This window comes from Priapulus caudatus, unplaced genomic scaffold (genome assembly GCF_000485595.1).
Source record: "Priapulus caudatus unplaced genomic scaffold, Priapulus_caudatus-5.0.1 Scaffold244, whole genome shotgun sequence".
Taxonomy (NCBI): Eukaryota; Metazoa; Priapulida; class Priapulimorpha; order Priapulimorphida; family Priapulidae; genus Priapulus; species Priapulus caudatus.
The window spans coordinates 63,599-82,940 of NW_014577305.1; the positions used below are offsets into that span (position 1 = coordinate 63,599).

The 19,342-nt window shown below is 40.0% G+C and overlaps 2 protein-coding genes and 1 long non-coding RNA gene across 3 annotated transcripts in view; 2 read left to right on the forward strand and 1 right to left on the reverse strand.

Annotated features, from left to right (window-relative positions):
- Nucleotides 1-4,567, forward strand: part of LOC106807946 (microtubule-associated proteins 1A/1B light chain 3C-like) — an 18,366-nt gene extending 13,799 nt beyond the window's left edge. The window contains exon 5 of the mRNA XM_014810470.1: nt 3,920-4,567. The gene's annotated coding sequence lies outside the window, so the exon portion shown is untranslated. The remainder of the gene's footprint in view (nt 1-3,919) is intronic.
- Nucleotides 4,568-4,928: 361 nt separating this feature from the next.
- On the reverse strand, nt 4,929-15,463 carry LOC106807945 (protein TALPID3-like). The gene is made up of 20 exons (XM_014810469.1): nt 15,445-15,463; nt 14,582-14,832; nt 13,876-13,948; nt 13,591-13,659; nt 13,179-13,385; nt 12,891-13,002; nt 12,379-12,716; nt 11,920-12,012; nt 11,298-11,503; nt 10,958-11,088; nt 10,356-10,552; nt 9,767-9,944; nt 8,966-9,203; nt 8,517-8,670; nt 8,000-8,158; nt 7,148-7,294; nt 6,619-6,828; nt 6,308-6,422; nt 5,905-6,054; nt 4,929-5,455 (listed from the first exon to the last, which is right to left on the reverse strand). The coding sequence occupies exons 2-20, from the start codon at nt 14,821-14,823 to the stop codon at nt 5,217-5,219; spliced, it is 3,258 nt and encodes a 1,085-aa protein (XP_014665955.1). The 5' UTR covers nt 14,824-14,832; nt 15,445-15,463; the 3' UTR covers nt 4,929-5,216.
- A 1,314-nt stretch (nt 15,464-16,777) lies between these two features.
- The window catches only part of LOC106807947, a 5,262-nt gene continuing 2,697 nt past the window's right edge, over nt 16,778-19,342 (forward strand). Inside the window, exons 1-2 of the long non-coding RNA XR_001393727.1 lie at nt 16,778-16,849; nt 17,402-17,491. This is a non-coding gene — a long non-coding RNA (uncharacterized LOC106807947). The remainder of the gene's footprint in view (nt 16,850-17,401; nt 17,492-19,342) is intronic.

Below are 19,342 nucleotides of genomic sequence, written 5' to 3' on the forward strand. Positions count from 1 at the left end.
AGTGCTCTGAATTATTGACATAAACAATAAATAATATTTACCACACAGAATTGCACGCCCCTTTGTTTTAATTATGTACACTTGTTTTGAAGATGCCATTTGTAATTTTGAGAGTCGGGACACGATAAAATTTATTGCTGGTATGATGTGGTCAAATCAATTTTTACATGCTTTAACTGCATAAAATCTTGGTGTTTTGAATGTTGGTATAATCAGTGATATTTCCACTGTCAGGTGAGGCTATATTCAGCTATATTTAATTTTTCTGAGCCAAAAAACTCGCAATAGTCATTTTAACAGAAATGAGGAAAAATCTCGCCTCTCGATTACTGACCGTGACTCGATACACACCGGGAACGTGTACCATTCCATGTCTACTTTTTTTGGGGGCTTAAAATACAGTTTTTCTAAATATTCTAATGCTTTAGGGAATGTTTTCCATTGTGATTAATAATAAAATGTGGCTATAAATGAATATTTAACACAAAAAAATAGAGAAAGCAACGTACCTCATGTAGACGAAAATTCAAGATGGCTGCCTTGAGAATTAGATTCCCAGTGCATTATGGGTAAAACAATATTCAAAATTGTTGAATATTCAAAGCAGTTTTTTTCCCATCGGTCACTCATGTCACTCACTCACTCACTCACTCACTTCAATATTATTTGACCCCACCCCCCTCCAAAAATTGTCATGTAGCACACTCCCGACCCCACAATTCATTAGTACACCCTCAATAAACTTATTCTGTAGGTATTTCTCTACCATAATCTGAAGTCAAACCAATTGTGTAGTGGGGGTGCTACGATTTCCTTATTTAGGCTGAGAGGGTCTATGTCCACCAGGGTACTGCCGGAACGTACCGGAACGTACCCTGGACCCTGGTACTATCTAATATGCCGGACCGTACCTCGCCTACTCCACTAACGAGTCTAGGGAGTCGCCTACGCCTACTCCCTAACCCTAACCCTAACCCTAACACTAGCACTAACCCTAACACTAACCCTAACACTAGCACTAACCCTAACCCTAACCATATCAAATAGTTACCAGGGTACGTTCCGGCAGTACCCTGGGGTACATAGACCCTATGAGCCTTATTTAGGGCCTATTTTCCGATTCTGCTACTGGACTAAATACGGATGCAGCCAGCACGGTACAATTATGAGAATATAAATGAAGAAAAGAGGAATCGATCAGATGTAACCATGTGGGAGGCACTGTAATTGTAATCTATCCATCAATGCGAATACGTGTATGGCTTTTGAATTCACATTTATGGACCCTTCCCTTGTAGCTCATCACTTGGCAATACATGCGGGAATAAACACGTATATACAGTACTAATACCTCTTACCCCGTCATGATATGCTCGTGATGTGAGTGTGTGTGGGTATTATACGTGCGTCAAGCGATATCGTTCTTTTGTTTTTAAGGAATCGCTTGCATTTGAGTGCAAACCAAGCGTTCTACCTGATCATCAACAATAAAAGTCTGGCCAGCATGTCGACGGTGCTAGCGGAGGTGTACAGGGACGACAAGGACGACGATGGATTCCTCTACATGACCTATGCCTCACAGGAGATGTTTGGTTGAACAAGAAATGCTGGGGACCCTTTCGTGGTGAGATTCTGTAGTTTGGTCATGTTACTTCATGATTCTCGTTGGCAGTATCTATCGACATGTTTCTATAATATGAGTGTAGGATTAATTTTGCACTAGTGATATTATTTGTTGAAGTATGTAGATTCTATTTGAGCCTTGATGGTTCTTATAAATGGTAACATACAATTTAAATAGTAAGATTTTGGGCTTCAAATCTTCCCTTTTCAAATAGCATGATACTTTTGCTGGGCCCTGTACACAATCATATTTAAATGCAGTGCCATCATACCCCACTGATTGATGTTTGGACTGTTGCTGATAGTTATGAGACAAATCTTAACTCTTTCAGAAATGACCAAAAGCTAAATTATTTCACAGTAATTATAGCCTACATAGCATATGCACTATGCAGCTTAGTGTTTTTGAAGAAGTTTCTTTATTCTCTACTTGATTTTCTTCTTATAATCTCGCTTTCATCCTCCTCGGCCATATTCTCTTTCTACATTTTTGTCTCCTCCACTTATTTCACCTTCTTTACCACCTCCACTGTCTCCACCTCACCTCTCCCCCTCTTGTATGTTCTTCAGTAACTCTGTTTCTCCTGTTCCTTTATCATTCCTTCTGCCTTTCCTCTATCCTTCCTTCTGCCTTTCCTCTTTCCTTCCTTCTGCCTTTCCTCTATCCTTCCTTCTGCCTTTCCTCTATCCTTCCTTCTGCCTTTCCTCTATCCCTCCTGCCTTTCCTCTATCCTTCCTTCTGCCTTTTCTCTATCCTTCCTTTTCTTTTTCCTTTACCCTCTCTACATTACCCATTTTCTCTACCTCCACATACTCCCATTTTATCCCCCTCTACCTTCCTTTCTCCTTTACTTCTTCATTTTCACATACTTTCCTCCACCCTCTACCGTGTCCCCTCTACCTCCTCTACCTGCTGTTTTATTATGGTTTCAGCATTAGTATTTGGGTATCACCGGTATAACAAGTAAGATGTGTGGTTGTACGGTTTTGCAATGCGTTTGAGCATAAAAATATTTTGATCAGATAGACTCAACACAAAAGTTGCATTGTTCAAACCTTGCTTACTGATATTTAGATCGGCAAAGTACATTTCTCCACATGTTAGTCTGTAGTCAGCATTACAACACAATTAATCTGAAAGTGTGGGGGTTATTGACCTTGCTTGATTTAGTGTGCATAGAGAGGGGGCTCCAACCAATCAGAGTGCGGCAACAACCTTAGGCGTTATTATATTGATACAGATATAGACAAAGAGCTAATAACACATGAATTATAGATATATAGATATATAGATATATAGATAGGTATCAGGGTTGTCCCCAAGAATTTCAGAAGCCATGATGTTTATGTACAGATGAGAGTGGGCCTGGGAGGCGGTTCTACTAATTAGAGTTTTGGATACACATACATCAAGCTGTGAAAACAGCATGACTGTGTTGAGATTGTCAAAAGTAAACAGTTGGGAATTAAGGCATGCTGATTAGGAAATAAAGACATGTCAAAAGGTCTATGGGATGTATGTCACAAATTAGCTTTGGATTTGAAGGCATGTTGGACCCAACATATGTTGCATATAAGGAATGCGGAGAACCATGGATAGAGATGCCATTTCACACAATTAAAGTATTCTCAATAAAAATAAATGAATTCATTTATGTGGCTATAACACATTTCATTCTGACTGTAATTTGACGTGCAAAAAAATATCAATAATTTTGATGAAATCTCAACAGTCTACATCCCTCAACATGTATATATCTATTATTACAGTTTTATGAAGTTCTAGAACATGTCTAATTGTTACCACGATCTTGTTGTAAAGAATGAATCCAGATATAGTTTTAATTACCGTGTACACATCCCACGTTTCGAAAGGGCAACTTGCGGTAAGAAAAGCTTAAAGTATGAAGGAGCTAGAATATGGAACGAATTACCGAAATGTATACGTCGGAGTGAGAACTTCAACGTGTTTAAAAGGCTACTCGAAACGTGGGGTGGGTACAGGTGCAGATGCTCAATGTGTCGCTAATTGACATGTAATATATTGATATATTGTTGTTATTTGTTTAAAGGCAATACGGCCAATAAGGCCTATGTGAATAGTAACACTGCAGTTACGCAGTTTTTACTATGTAGGCCCCTATAATCAATATCTTTTATTCTTGTTTGATATCGGTGCAAAAGCTTTTAGCTTATGTTACAATGTTCATGATATACCGATGAAAATAAATTTTACTTTACTTTACTTTACTTTACTAATAGTACTAATACGCAGCCTGTTTGCATTTCTGTACAGGGAATTACGGGCCGTTTGGACGTAAAATACGGGGCGGTTTGCAGTGCCTTTCCCTGGATGATGGATGGTGTAAGCAATGCAACCTGAAGAAAGTATATCAAGGAATGAATTTACACCCAGTTCCAGAGAAAATTATAGTCGTGGCAGTTATTTCATAGTCCCTTTTTGAATAATCGTGTCACAATAATGTGTAAATATTTTTTCACTGTGTCATTTGAGATTGTAGCCCGTCTCATAAAATTATTGTCCTAGAAAACAAATTGAATTGGGGGACAATTGGATGTATACAGTCAGTTGAAAGGAGGAGTAGGGGGTAGTTTGCGTGGCTATTGAATGTGTGAGTCGTGTTTCATCGGGCAGTAATATGTTTTTGACTGCCACCTAACATCTTTTTTATTTCCTGATAAAGTATACATATTGAGGTGCTTTATTAATATAACTATAGATTATATAGATAATTATACAGTCCCTATTGCATTTCTGTGTATTTCTTTGATTAAACGTTAAAATCAGTTGCTGTAACTAAATCTATTACATTATTAAACCTGTTCTTTGTCTTCTTGTATTGTTAGAGTACTTCGTTGTAAAATCAAGTATTTCTTGTTTATAGTGTCAAAACAAAAATAAAATGGTTGACTTCATAACTAATGAGGTATTCTTTGTCATTTCGACTTTTGTACAAACAAATTTGTTGCTCGACTTACATGTCTGCTCTTGAAATTAATGTCTTATCAGCGACTTTAATATGATGTATTATTTCAAGCTCCCAAATGAGCCAATTTTGCATTTCAAAAAGTGTGGTGCACTGTAGGACTTATTGGCTTTGCTACCATCAAATATCTATACCTTGTTTGCACATCTTACAATGCTGTACTGTCTACTTGGCATGTTAAAACTAAGTGAAAGACAAAAGCGTGCAGTTTTCCAAAAACCCATCTGACCATATCACTCTACAGTGTGTACGTAGTCTTCTTACTAGTCAAAACATCGAGTCTAGCTACGATCATGGTTGCAGTGCAAAATTGGTGTATAATCTTGGAATATCAATAGCTCATAATACTGAGACTGATACTGTGGATGCAAATTCATTTTTTACTCTGACAGCTAAGTAGACCAGGAAAATATGGTACAAAAACTTCTACACCACTATATTCATTATGATCAAATGCATATATAAAGAACACGTATTAAAAATATATACATCCAACATACAAAGGCAGAAATAGCAGGTGAATACTCTACTTAAAATTAATTTACTCTTCTATTTACAAATTCTAGTGTGACAATACATTTATAACTAGGAGGAGTCAATTAAATCTGGAATGTTATGCAGCGTCCCTAAAAGGGTACCGGTACCATCGCCATCATGAGATTGACCAGCTATCTGGTCAGAGTAACCTGCATGGTCACTAGAAACAGATCTTTCACCCTCGTTTGAAATTTCGTAAGCGAGTTCCTCTCCGTCCGAGTCACTGTCATCCAGTGCAGTTATTTCAAGCCGCGACGATGTTGGCCGATCAGAAATGGTGCTGGCATCTGTTGAACAAGTAATAAATGTGCCAAATTATAGACGTTATATTAGGAGTAAATTGGTATTTAATTGTATTTAGTGTACTCCTGGTTACATCAAAAATAAATTGGACTAAATCTAATCTAATCTATTTTTCATTACATGTGAAGCTGGTTTTCTTATCATGTAATCCAGCAACTGAAAATTTGTAGTTTCTAAAACCAGTAGTTTTCTAATCAAACTCCTAACATGCTATTTTAACCAGTAGCTATTAAACATAAACGGATGAAGCAAAAGCGTAGCATATTAGGTTTGTACTTCTATAGACATAGAAAGCTGTAGTTCTATGTGACTTTACAAATGATTATCTGTTTTCACACAGGTGTAACATACGATCATTAATTGTTTATCTGCAGAATAAAGATTATTTGTCAACAATTGTATATCAAAGTGAAGGATTAATAATTATTCATACCATTGTGCTCAATGTCTTTATTTCCTGGATTATTACTTGTATTACTGCTATCATCTTCTTCCTCATCATCATCGTCCATAGCAGTTACAGTAATTTTTGACGCATTCGGTTGGTCACTCATTCTTCTTCGGATTGTAACTGGGACTGCCTCTGCAATAGCATCAAGTTGCATTTACTTGCATCTCGCAAGTTGCAAGTCGCAAGTCGCTCAAGTTGCATTTCGCTATCTGCTGCATCCTGATATGTAACGTCGTCAACAAATGTCTTCATATCTACAGTATCACTACAGATGATGCAGCAGACGATACAGCAGCATGGCTTACACACTGTGTGATTGTGATTTTTCCTGTTAGTAGCCTGATGGCGGAATCACAGAAGTGAGTGGAAATACGTGGGGCCTTACCTGCTCCTGGAACTGCTGGGGGTTTTCTGATGGGGTTCACTTCACCACTGCCTCCATCACTGCCACTGTGATCATCTTGCTGATGGTCCATAGTTTTTACATGGAATGGCAGTGGCTGAAATAGTAATACTACATCACATTGTGGCCAACTAAGTGTTCTGACCTACAAGTTTCGATGGTTCTTTGCGGGTTACACCAACAAAATTTCAAGCGATTATAGTGAGCAATGAGCTAAGCACAGTTGCTACAGTGTAATTTTCATGTAACCTTTCATTTTTCGATGGAGAGTTGTTCATTTAATTAGCTCTTACCAATTCAAGTTTCTGTCCCTCGCTCACAACATCTAGTTGGCTGTTGTCTTCAGCATCTGCCTGACATTCCGAAGTGGCCAAGGGAGCATATGACATGCCCTGTAGGCCATGATGATGCGGCACCTCCCCAGGAGAGGTGGGAAGCTCAAATTGCACATGTGCCACTTTTGCATGATTTGTCATTGGGAGATAACGCCCTGCCACGCTGAGCTGAATGAAACGTATGCCGATAAACTACTTCAGAGCAGTGCAAAAATGTGAACAGCACAAGCGAGAATCCATTTATATATTTTGGTTTAATTAACACATATGTTTTTTTTAAATATATTTTCCATTGATATATTTTAGAATCAGTTTATTAATAGTGTTTTTAGCTAGGATTTGGGGGTTTACCAGTGAAAGAACAACATTTTCAAATAGGTAGTGCCCTACAAAGTAGCATTATGTATAATTTAGTGAGTGGTTCTACTTACAATAAAGTTGGTTTCCATGTTGTCTACTGTGTCTACTCATCTATATAGTTTCTTACCTCTCCAGCACTGTAATTGTACATTAGTTCCCCCTTGCTGGCTTCTTCACTAACTGTAGCATTGAGTCCCTTATCAATGCGTGCTAGCAGTAAAGCAATCGATCCATCTGCTGCTGCTGCTGCTGCTGCTCTTCTTCCAGGTGGCACCTATAATTAAGGTTATGCATAGAAATCGCTTGACCATCACAGGGGTAGAAATTTTCAACAAGGGAGTCCAACGGACTGGACTCCATACCCTCAAAAAGAGGGAGTCCGCAGTCTGAGGTTCAAAATTAAAGATATTAACAATAACGCATGTGCTTATTTTTAAGATTCATGCAGTTGCACGTCTGCCAAATTTTCTTTGGACATTAGCTGAAAAAATACAGTAATTCCACGAGGCTCCGGAACGAACTAGTTAGTATGGCAGAATTTTCAGGGAGTCACACGGACTCCTGCATATGTCAAATCAGGGAGTCCGACAGTAAATCAGGGAGTATTTGACTCCGGATTCCCGTTAATTTCGCACCCTACTATCAAAACCTCATCACAGAGGTTTAAGCGTGCTTGCAATGTCTGCTCAAGATCGTCTAAAACTCTTCAGTACCACGTTATCAGTCACTACAAGAGCATATAAAATTGCCCGAAAGTATGTGTCTATGTAGGGTTCATTATTGATTCATGCATTGAATTGCTCTCTTGGCTGTCTCTGTTAAGTGTAAATTCCTTACACATTTAGGCGTGGATATAAAAGACTACACTTCCATGATCTTCGAATCCTGTCAGCTTCTATCCTCACCACACAATGAAGTCATCAAGCAATTGGAATCTACTCTTGATTTCTGTGAAATCTGGACCATGTTACATATTCACCTGTCCTGGCTCTAACTCGTCTTCTTCAATGTCCCATATTCCACGCATCGTACTGTCAGTGCTCGCTGGCATCATGCCAGGCCGGTGCAGGTTGGTGTGTAACCCACCGAGTAACCACTCTCCCTCCGACAGGCTCCAACCGGTAGAGGTATAGCTGTCCTGCTATGCAGTAAATATCACATTAGACATGTACGGAAGGAGAAAAAAACGAATAAAGTCGTGAGATAGGATAATTATGACTACCCACTGCAGTATGCCTATGTCAATACATTACATAGCACTTACTACAGTAAACTTCATAGTTTCATACGAAATGAGAATGGAGACAAACAATACCATGAACTTATACAGTAGATAATGTGGTGCAACAGAATGTGAGGTTTCAAAAAAGATTGGCCATGTATATTTGTAAACAACTAGGAGTTTACTGGGGGCAAATCAACATATAAATCCATGTCAATTCTACGCTGAAGCAATGTGTATAGCATATAGTGCCGACTGATAGCACATGCTTCACCTGAATGACGCTCGACGATTCCTCTGAAACGGATGACGTCTGCTCAGCAGCAGATGAAGGGGGAGAAGGCTCTGGTTCGGGTGAAGGAAGCTTGGGAGGGAGCTGAAATTCAGCAGGTGTCTGTGGCACCATCTCGACAACAACAGGAGACAGCCTGAAAACAATAGATGGCAAATAAAATACATCGGCATTACAGACAAAAATCAACAAATTTATGAGTGACGTGTGACATGCTATGATGCTATGTGAGTGTGCAATATTGAGAGAATACAATTTATTATGGTCCACATGCGTGCTAAAACGTAAATACATATACTTGTACTTTGTCTGATATTTTGTCCGTTATTGTTACGAGCTTGGGTTCGAATGACTAGCAGCAGTATTATCAAAAGCAGTATGTTATTTATCTATAAATTCCTGAACAATGAGTAAAATACATGCATACTTACTCTCTACTCCGATTCTCTTCTTCATTTGGGATGTCTGGCACTGAGAGCTCACTCCTTTCACTTGCAACAGGGGATGCCACAGAAGGTTCTGATGGGGGGGATGGTGTTGGTACACTGGGGACTGGCGAGGGTGGTGATGTTGGTGGTGGTGTGGGTGCCGGGAGTGGTGTGGGAGTAGGGGTGGGTGAGGCAGCGATCGGGGGACTGCTTGTGTGCACTACTGTCGAACTCTCTGCTTCTGCAAATAGGAAATGTGAAGAAATAAGTTCCAACATCTGAATGATGTTAATAGGATTATAGATGTGCACTTTTTTATTGTTTGCAAGGTTCGCTTACAAGTGCAATGCATTGTAAGTATGTGTGCATGCTTGCGTGCGTGCGTCCGTGCGCATGTATATATGTGCGCGTAAACGTCTGTAACTGCAGCATACTAGTTATCAACAGACCTAAGTCTACATTCTTGCAAAATATTGAACATAATTTCCCAGAAGTTAACTTACGCATGAAGGGTCGTTGTCGTATCAGGTACTACATATATGTACCCGAGGTAGTTTTAGGTTGTTTAGTATTATGTTTATATTTTTATATGAGGTATGTTTAGGGTTAGGGTTAGGGTTAGGGTACACTTCTGTAGTACAAGTCTGGTACACTTTGTGTATACACATATGTACCTCGGGTACATATATGTAGTACCTGATACGACAACGACCCCTTCAGCTTAATTAACTTACTGGTTCTAACAGATTGTAGCATGTAATATATTTGCGTAGAGACTGCGCGACGAAAACAACAGCAAAGCACCTTCGAGGGCCAGCATTCCGGGCTTTAAGATTTCCTCGGACACACGACTATTGTCTGGTGTAGGCTGTTGTTGTGGAGTCGGGCTGTCTTCTGCTTCTTCCTTAATACTACTGTGTGAGGAGACTGGGGAGAGGGTTGGTGTGACATCAGGCGTAATGCTGCGACTACGCACAGGTGGCTGTAAATAGAGCAGAGATGTAGGATGAAAGACATTACACTGCACATAGCGTTATATAGTGATCAAATTTGTGTGGCACATATCACATTCATTAACTACCAGTCTGTCTCTATTCGCCATTAGACATAATTAAATGCATTCAGCAGGCAGTCAAAATGTAATTTACCCTAGATATCAAAATTTCCAAAATCCTTATTGTGGTATTATCCCATATTATGTATTCTGGAAAAACGTAATTAACCTTTCTGTTAATTATGTCTTTGATAGCTCAGCTCTGTACAGAAGCAGAAAATTATATTTTCATTTATACTAATAATTTCTTTATTATTACGCTTATAATAGTTATATAGTAACAATATAGTATTGGCAATAATTATGGCTTAAATTATAAAGGCTGCAATGCTTGCACACCATTGCAACAGGAGATTCAGTGTGGGGGATGTCTTCTGCAGCAGGAATCAATGAGGGCTGTGGAGACTGCCTTTCTCCTAACAGTGATCGTATTTCCTCTAGTATCGCTTCCTTCAGTAAGCTTTCGAGCAAAGCTCCATCGACTTGCAATCCTGCATTAATAAATGCCTGCAAACCCCGAGCTCCCAGGAATCTGGCTACAGAGAAGATCGCAGATTTAAAACAAACGTCAATGCGATTACAAGTTTCATACTACCAAAAAGCTCTTCAGCCCATCAACAACTGTATTTTATTTGACATTGCTCTAAAGGACGTGTTACCGGCATTATACAAACCCTTTATTGGACTCGTATATAATTTGTGATTATATATGCAGCAATGCTATGAATCTACAAGCTTAGGAGCAACAATGGTTCTTACCCAAGATTACAGGGGTCATTATATACAATTAAACCGGTGTTAGCAGAAACCTCTATAGAATAGACGTCTATAAAGGATACTTTTGGGGATTTCCCATCAGTATGTACAGGACTGTATATTGCTTCAATGGTGCAAGACATACCCATGACATATAACAGCGTTATAACAACCCCAACGCTTACTTGTGTTTCCATGCGAGCGTGAGTCTTCACTGGAGCTACCGGCTACATCCACATCAACAACATGGCGGGTCTGCTCATCGTCTGCCTTGCGCATCTCGCCGACAATCCTGGCCAATAGCTCCTGCTCAATCCTGCACGCAGAAAGCCATGACGCGCATCAATCCACGGGTCGAATTCCGTCATCCCACTGAAGGCAAGTGCCATGTTTACCTACCCTACTTCCCGTGCTGGCCGTATAAGTTAACTGAGATATGCACGCCGACTTCAATAACCCCACGACGAGTTAAATACGTGATTTTATTTTTTTATCGATTTTACCATAGGTACCAGAAAAGCTTACCACTGCTTTGCCTTGTCTTCGACAGATTTCCTCTGCAGAAGGTTTTCGGCCAAAGTGTCTGATGAGGGACCATGCGGCTGATGATCATGGAGTGACAGCTTTGTTGGCTCTATCAGGTGAGTAGGCCGAGTGTGTGGCTGCGGTGAAGTTTGGCGGAATCCAGGAAGGAGAACGCCATCTCCCTCGGTGCTGCTTGTGTCACTAACCTGCCACATCAAGCACATGTCAGCTTGCCGATTTTTCCCCATAAACAATTGAAAAGTTTATGGTGAAATAGTACCGTTTCCTTACACTATTGACTCGGTGCACTTGCTATCATGTATGTGTACATGTATGTTATATATAGTCAAACCTGTCCCTATACCACCTATATATATATATATATATATATATATCACCTGTCTTCCGACTACCTACTATAGCTGTGTGTAATGAAAGAAATAGAAAATAGAAGGGCATGTTCTCCCACTATCCCTACTATCTATATCTAGATGTCTCTACATGTGGAAAACTCCTGTAAATATCTGTACCGGACACCGTCGAGTCTGAACATCACAAGTAGTGCCACGACAGAACCCCGAACATGTTACTCTATTCCCTACAAGTCATCACCACGCAGTACCTCCTCCTCCTCCTTTTCCGTCACGAGCAGGTAATTTGGTTGATCCATTGATGCATCTGCTTTGTGCGATGGGATTTCTATGTTAGGCAAAACCTATTAAGAATGACATAAATTCGGAGGGAGGTATCAGTGGTGAATCGCTATCAATATGGTTAAACATCACATCATATATTGCAAGGTGATGGAAAACAATGTGAGTGAAGCCTACTGCACATTACGACAATGTATTTGACAACTCAATACTCTGCAACTTCATAGAGATACTCATTAATTATGTTAAAAATTATGGCAATACCAATATTTATTTATTTTTTAAACCAAGAAATTACTTTGATGATTGCCTGCATCAATATCAACATCTCCCTCCTCAATATGACCAGCTCTTATATAAATTTAAAAGTGTATTCGTGAGGAAAACGGTTTTCATATCGAGTGCAGAATTAACGACAGCTTTTTCACCTGCAATGACAGCCTCGGTTTCGTCTTGCCCGCTTTTACGCTTACGAAACCAACGTTTCTTTGCCTTCGACTGTCGTCTACCACCGCCCCAGACATCATGGTGCCCAGAGTGGCTGGGGTCCGTGTTAGCGGTGTGGAAGCAGAGCCTTGTGAAGCTGTGAAGGAGGAAGGTGGCGTCCGCGTGATGCCGAGCGATATGGCAGCGGGTATCGGTTGATCCGTCTCGCTCTGTGGCCGGAAAGTCTTCTGCTGAGGCGAGACTCGCTCATCCCCGTCATGTAGGTCATCCAGTGACGTCTGCTCAGACGTTTGGACCTTCGCTGACTTCATTTCTATGCCTGTAACAATGCAGTAGTCTTGCACTGGCACTCATTTTATGACCCGATATTAAAGTGAAAGTTTACCAAGTAAGACAGCCTGATTCAAATCTTATTCAATACCAAATCGTGGTATGGCACACTTCAAACTGTCAAAGACTGTGACGAAATACCTGATAACTTATTATGCCTTACCTTCAAAATGTGAGGGCATGATTTGTGGTAGGTGCATCTGCCATTGACTAGATCCCCAGCGTAGATATGGTTGTCTCACACTTGATCTGTGGTAGCTGTTCACTGGCTGAACCTATACACATAGAAATGGGCAATTACCCAAGATATATTGAATTATTCTCGATTAAACTATTTATTTATTCATTATTAATTCATTAAATTAAACATTGTAAAATCCACCGATATAAGAAAATCAACAGTAATCAATCTAAATGAGAAGTAATAAGTGAATGGCAACACATTACTCACTTTAGCCTCTGGTCTAGATTGTAGTGTTGTAAATGACTCTGCTCTCATCTGTTGAGGAATGGTCTTTTTCCTGGTATCATGCTCAAGGTTTCGTGTCGTTTTACTCCTGACAGTTGGCTTGACTAGTTTGTCTCCAGCTGAGCTCATAGATGATGGCTTCATTTTATTTCCAACTGGTTTAGTTTTAACACTTGTTTTTCCTGCTGCCTGTGATAAGTCATCAAACATAATCAGCATTATTCTCACATCCATGTTGTAGCAAAGCTACTTGAATGACAAGTTTTACTTTGCCAGGTTACACTGAATTGAGAACATGATACATTAAACACCAAATTGCACTTTTTGGATGGAATATCTCGTAAAACAGATATATTTCTAAAAGTACCAACTGTATCGCCAGTGAAACACATACCTTACTCCTTGACACATGTTCTGCTACATCGGTCCTTGACTTTGATTTTACCGGAGAAGAATTTGCCTCCTTCCAATAGAAAATTATATTAACGTTCTTAGCAAACATAAAATAATAAAATTAGTCACTGAAAACGGCAACACATTTAGCAGTACGATATGTTAACACCATATTTAACCATGATGGAATAAAAAAAAAATTCCTTTTAGAAAGTTTGAAATGATATAATTACATGCATTATAGCAATTTCATCTATAGTAATAAACAATGAATAAATTCACTTACCTTGATATCTGTATCAAGTTTATTAAACTGTTCTGCCACAAGATTATGAATTCGAATTTTTGCAGATTCGGGTCTGGAAATAAATAATTAAAACTTATTAAAAGGAAAATAACATTACTCATCAAATTAAAAAAACAAGCATAATACAAAACACATATTAAACTACAATTGTATAGAATGAATTTACTTTATTTTTTAATGGAAACATACAAAAATTCTGAGAAGAACCAACAGGTTGTTGAAGGCTTGTAATGTTGTCATGCTAGAAAGATTCTGTTAGAAAGTACAACATTTTAAATGCTATGGTTCCTATTGCCACAATGGCTATATAAAATTGGAAATTTTGCTTTGCATTCTCCAGAACCCATCAAGTGATTACCAATAGTGACTGATGACCGTTAACATGTACAAGCAATGTCTCTTGACGTGGCTGAGAGTTGCATAATGGTTAAAATATTTCAGTAATACTGTGCTGCTTTGGTTTGCTTTTGAATGAAGTTATGGGTATATGTGTGCTATTTGTTAGGGTGCCTGGTGATCCTAGTTATAACAAGAGGATGACAAAAGGTTCACAGTTACATAAATCTTCAGAGCACCTATATAAATACTAACTTATTAGACAGAACATTAATTGTATCCACTGCAGCTCTAATACTACATTGGCCTGGCAGTAAAGTAGATTTTAACTGGCGAAATTAATACTCACCCATCTACAATCATTCCATCTATGTAAGTGTACCAATTTGCAAGCTCCCTCACGCGGAGTACGCTTGCTAGGTTATCCTCTAGTGTACGCTGCTGCGTGTGCAGCTGCTGCAAAGCTGCTTCAGCATCATCAGTAACACTCTTGACAGGGATGCATTTAGGAATGCTATATCTTATTGACCCTGCGTCATTCAGACGTTTGCTACGTTTGTGCAATGCCTGGATGCCGTCAGCACCAGCCATCTGTTCATTCTGTAAGTAAATTATGAACAAATTAATACAGAATATACCATGCTAAATGGATGAACAAAGCTTCTGAAAGAGGTCAACTTTTTTACAAGGAATAACAAAACTGTGGGATTGGCGCTTAAATTCACTAGTATTAACATTGCTGATATTGAACAGACGGCGCTGCTTAAAGGGATACTAGACTCTAGGATTTTACTGCATACAACCGTACTTACTGTATAACAAATCGTCTATACCCACACCTACTTGTTACCAGATACCTAATTTAATTGTTATAATTAATTATACATCAACGCTACGAAATGTGAACGGCGCCATTGACACTCGCGACCGTGCTGCCCCCCTGAAAAAGTTGCGCATTTCCCAATATATTTTGCACGTTACAGACCAAAGGCTAATCACAAAGGTGCAATTATATTTATACCTAAATGCTATTTAACCGAACGATGTTCATTTTAGGACAAATTTATCCATAATATAACTGAAACTATATGTCGTTTATAAGATATTACAATCCTTTTGCTTTTAAATTAAAGGAATAATAGATCCATTGATTATGCAATGTTGACGAATGCTAGAGTAACTGGCACCTTGTGTAGTTAATAAGTACATTACCTTATAGCCGTTTACCACTGCTGGTTACTAAGAAATGTCTAATTGAAATCCGCAGTCCAAAAATCCGTTGGCTACAGTTTCAAACTGCTGCCGGCAAAGCGGGTGTGATACAGATTTATAGTGCACCGGACATTTTCGCACGCATGCTCGGCCGTACCTAATGCTAGCGATAGTACAGTACCGTAACTGTATACGTAACAGTAGCTCTGATTGTAATGAACGTGGAATCCACGTATGAATCACGGACGCTCGTGATAATGAAGTAGGCTGTGTTGGGGGCCAACACTATGGGGGAATTGTTGTGCCCAAACTTGGAATCTTGCACAAACTTGGAATTTCAGCGCATCCGCAGTTTGGGCAACCAATCTTGAGATTGGGCAAACAGAGGTAAACAGAGCTTGCACAAACATATGATTATTAGGATTTCAAATGTTATATCATACCTATATAATTATAAGGTCGTATACCTTCTTTCCTCAATGTGTTTGGCACCTTTGTATAAATATTAAATGATTATAATAAATAATTGGATAAATATGAAATAAATCTCTTCGTAGTTTGCACCACACACACCACACACTCGCTATGAGCGGTTGTTGAATCACCGACTGTTTTCAGTTTGCCCAATCTTGAGATTGGTCAGCCAAACTAGGGAATCCGCAGTTTGGGCAGCACAATCATTGCACAATCTCGAGATTGTGCAGATTCCAAGTTTGGGTACGACAGGATCGCGGACTAACCACCGCCACAGACTAAACATGGAAAGCAGACGGCACTACGCGTATTTACGTATATTGGTCAAACGAATGCACCTGTGTCTAAAATTAGTAATAGTATGTATTAATTGTAATACTAGTACAGTAGTGGCCCAAGGATAGAGAACATGGGTCCCAATAAAACCAATGTGCCTAACCCTAACCCTAATTCTAACCCTGGCCCTAACGGCCCAAGGATAGAGAACATGGGTCCCAATAAAACCAATGTGCCTAACCCTAACCCTAATTCTAACCCTAATCCTAACCCTAACCCTAACCATATCCCTAACCAATATTATTTATATTGATGTAAATGACTCGTTTTATTGGGACCCATGTTCTCTATCCTGAACCGTTAGTACTAGTTCAATAGTTGCGTGCCGGTAATACTCTAGCTTCCACGATGTTATAACTTAATTTGTATTTTGTTTCCATATAGCAGGTACTACTATGAAGAGTACTACTAGATTACGTACATTATTTCATTCAAATATTGACGCTAGCGTTGTGGTGTTGTTGTTCGCCTACAGAGAAGGGAGTGAAAGTATCATCGTATTCGCACGGTTACAATACATCCGCCCTGATCTCCGGTCACCGCGTGAATAAGGCACGCGGCACGTACACAGCCAGGCAATCCACCCAGTAACCCTGTAAATAATAGATTCAGAGCAAAATCCTATTGCTTGAGGGCAATCTCGTTTCGGAGTTGAACAAGGATGAGGGAATAATTGTTATGGGTTAGAGAAATAAAGAACATATATACCGTACCAGGCCCGTAGCCAGCTTTATATGGGGGGGGGGGGTTGTTTTTAAATGTTGGCAATTTGTAAGGGCGCGAAGCGACCGAGCCGGGGGAGGGTGCGGGGAGATTTTGCAATTATTACACTAAAAAGGAGCGATCTGGTGCATACCTGAGGTGAAATTCTTGCAAATTTTCAAATGGTAAAAAAGTTTGTTTGTTTTTGCTCGGAGAGGGGCTCGGGGGGAGGGGGGTCGTGCGAACCCCCCGAACCCCCCCCCCCCCGGCTACGGGCCTGTCGTACTCTCTTTATGTCTCTTTTATGTACTCCTGATAATACTTGTAATCGAGATATTAGGCTGAACGGATATTTTTCTATGTTCATCACATTTGTAGGATTATATAATTACATTTATTGGGCGTGTATTTTTAAAATGTTTTTTTGTCTTTCTAATATCTATAGTTGCCATGCCCGCAGCCATGACCCATTTTTGATCCAACCCAACCAACTTACCAAGGAGGCTTGGATCGAGATTTTTACACCAAACTAATAGTAAGTATGTGTCATACACTACAAGCTAATAATTAACTTACTGTTAGCAGGTATTGGTCATGTGCAAATATAGCTTACACTATGCGTTTTAATGAAAATTCCGAAAGACTGCATGAGCACATCGTAATAGTTAAAACGGTAAAACGGCCCTACGTCATTTCCATTGGGCGACCGGCAATAATAGGCGAAATAGAGTAGAGAAACATTAAGACTTTGGTAGTGTAAATACATTTCGTGTTTATTTACTTTTTTTATTTATTGATTCCAAGTGCCTGTGATCCCGCCTAGCTTATATTAGAGGAAACACCTGCATGTTCCGTTTCGTGTGTGTGGAATTTGTGCGTTCATTAATATCCTGCGTCCACTGCACCCCAGATACAGGGTACAAGTTCTTATTTTAAACTAGCTTTTCCGTGTTTCATTACGGTATCAATGTTTGCGTTTTGTTATAAAGCGCGTCGGTGCTTGTATGAGAGGATACTGGGGGATTACCCGTTTCTTTTGCCGGTAAAACTTTCTGTCGGAACGCATCCTCGATTATTTAATAGCAGTTAATAAGACAACGTGATACACGTGATGGAGCTTCGCTTTGCAAGCATTTTTCCTGGAACGATGTACTTCGATAATATAATATAGCACAATATAAACGCATAATGACATAATATACAGCACAGTATTACTGTAATTGACGCTCATAGTAAAATATAATGCCGTGGCGCCACCTATGGTGGTAAATGAATTATTTGAGCATATCTGAAATTTAACTTATAGCGGTTTTCCTCACAACGTAATGGGCTTCTTTCTCGCGAAATATGATTGCGGTAAGCTGAAACATCACCTATGCGGCATTTTTACGTACAGCATCACCAGCCTTCCTCTGGTTTGTTATCCTACATTTAGCGAACTATGTCCATACACGAGTTATGACAAAGAGTAGGTTATAAGTTAGATGTGTTAGCCTACATGTTACACTATATTTTAATACATGAGGGAATTTAGGAGGGGAGTGTGTTGATTTAGATTTCACCATCTTTACTTGAGTAACAACGTTTTCATTAGGATAGGGGAATCGTATAGCTGTGGAAAATACTGGAGCTAATATTGCTCCGTGCATCCTTTGGAAGAGAGCTATATGTGTATACTTTACGTGACTTCTAAATATTCCTGGAATTCTCTGCTACGTTAGATACCAAATGCGTCCTCGCAACGTAAAGTTCAATTTAATCGGCCCAACGCAGCAATAGCGATGTTTCACGTGACGCCATAGATCAGGTCACGTGTATTTGTTATCTGTTGTGGTTGGCAGAAGCGAAGCGTGCTGCTTGACATTTACAGATGAATGACTACATGTTCTGATAGAAAGCGCTGTTTATGTAGTGCACGTACACGTGCGTGCTGCGTGCGTGCGTGTGCACGTACACGTGCGTGCATGCGTGCGTGCGTGTGCACGTACACGTGCGTGCATGCGTGCGTGCGTGTGAACTTACACGTGCGTGCGTGCGTGTGCACGCACGCACGTGTACGTGCACACAAACGTACGAACGTGTGCACGTACACGTGCGAGCATGCGTGCATGCGTGTGTGTGTGCGTGCGTGCGTGTGCAGGTACACGTGTGTGCATGAGTGCGTTGGTGCGTACGTGCGTGTGTGTACAGGTACACGTGCGTGCGTGCATGCATGCATGTGCACGTAGACGTGCGTGCGTGCGTGTGCACTTACACCTGCGTGCATGCATGCGTGCGTCCGTGTGTGTGCACGTACACGTGCGTGCGTGCGTGTGCTTGTATCGAACAATATCACGCATCTGCTTGCTGCCAACCGTCAAGCTGCGCATGTGCGCATGTGCGCATG

Excerpts from the sequence above, each read along its gene's own strand:
- LOC106807945 (XM_014810469.1), bottom strand. The coding sequence starts at position 14,823 with ATGGCTGGTGCTGACGGCATCCAGGCATTGCACAAACGTAGCAAACGT. Across the intron at positions 13,949-14,581 it reads GATGGAATGATTGTAGATGG|ACCCGAATCTGCAAAAATTC; the intron begins GTGAGTATTAAT and ends ATTTATTTCCAG. Across the intron at positions 11,089-11,297 it reads GAAGACAAGGCAAAGCAGTG|GATTGAGCAGGAGCTATTGG; the intron begins GTAAGCTTTTCT and ends TTCTGCGTGCAG.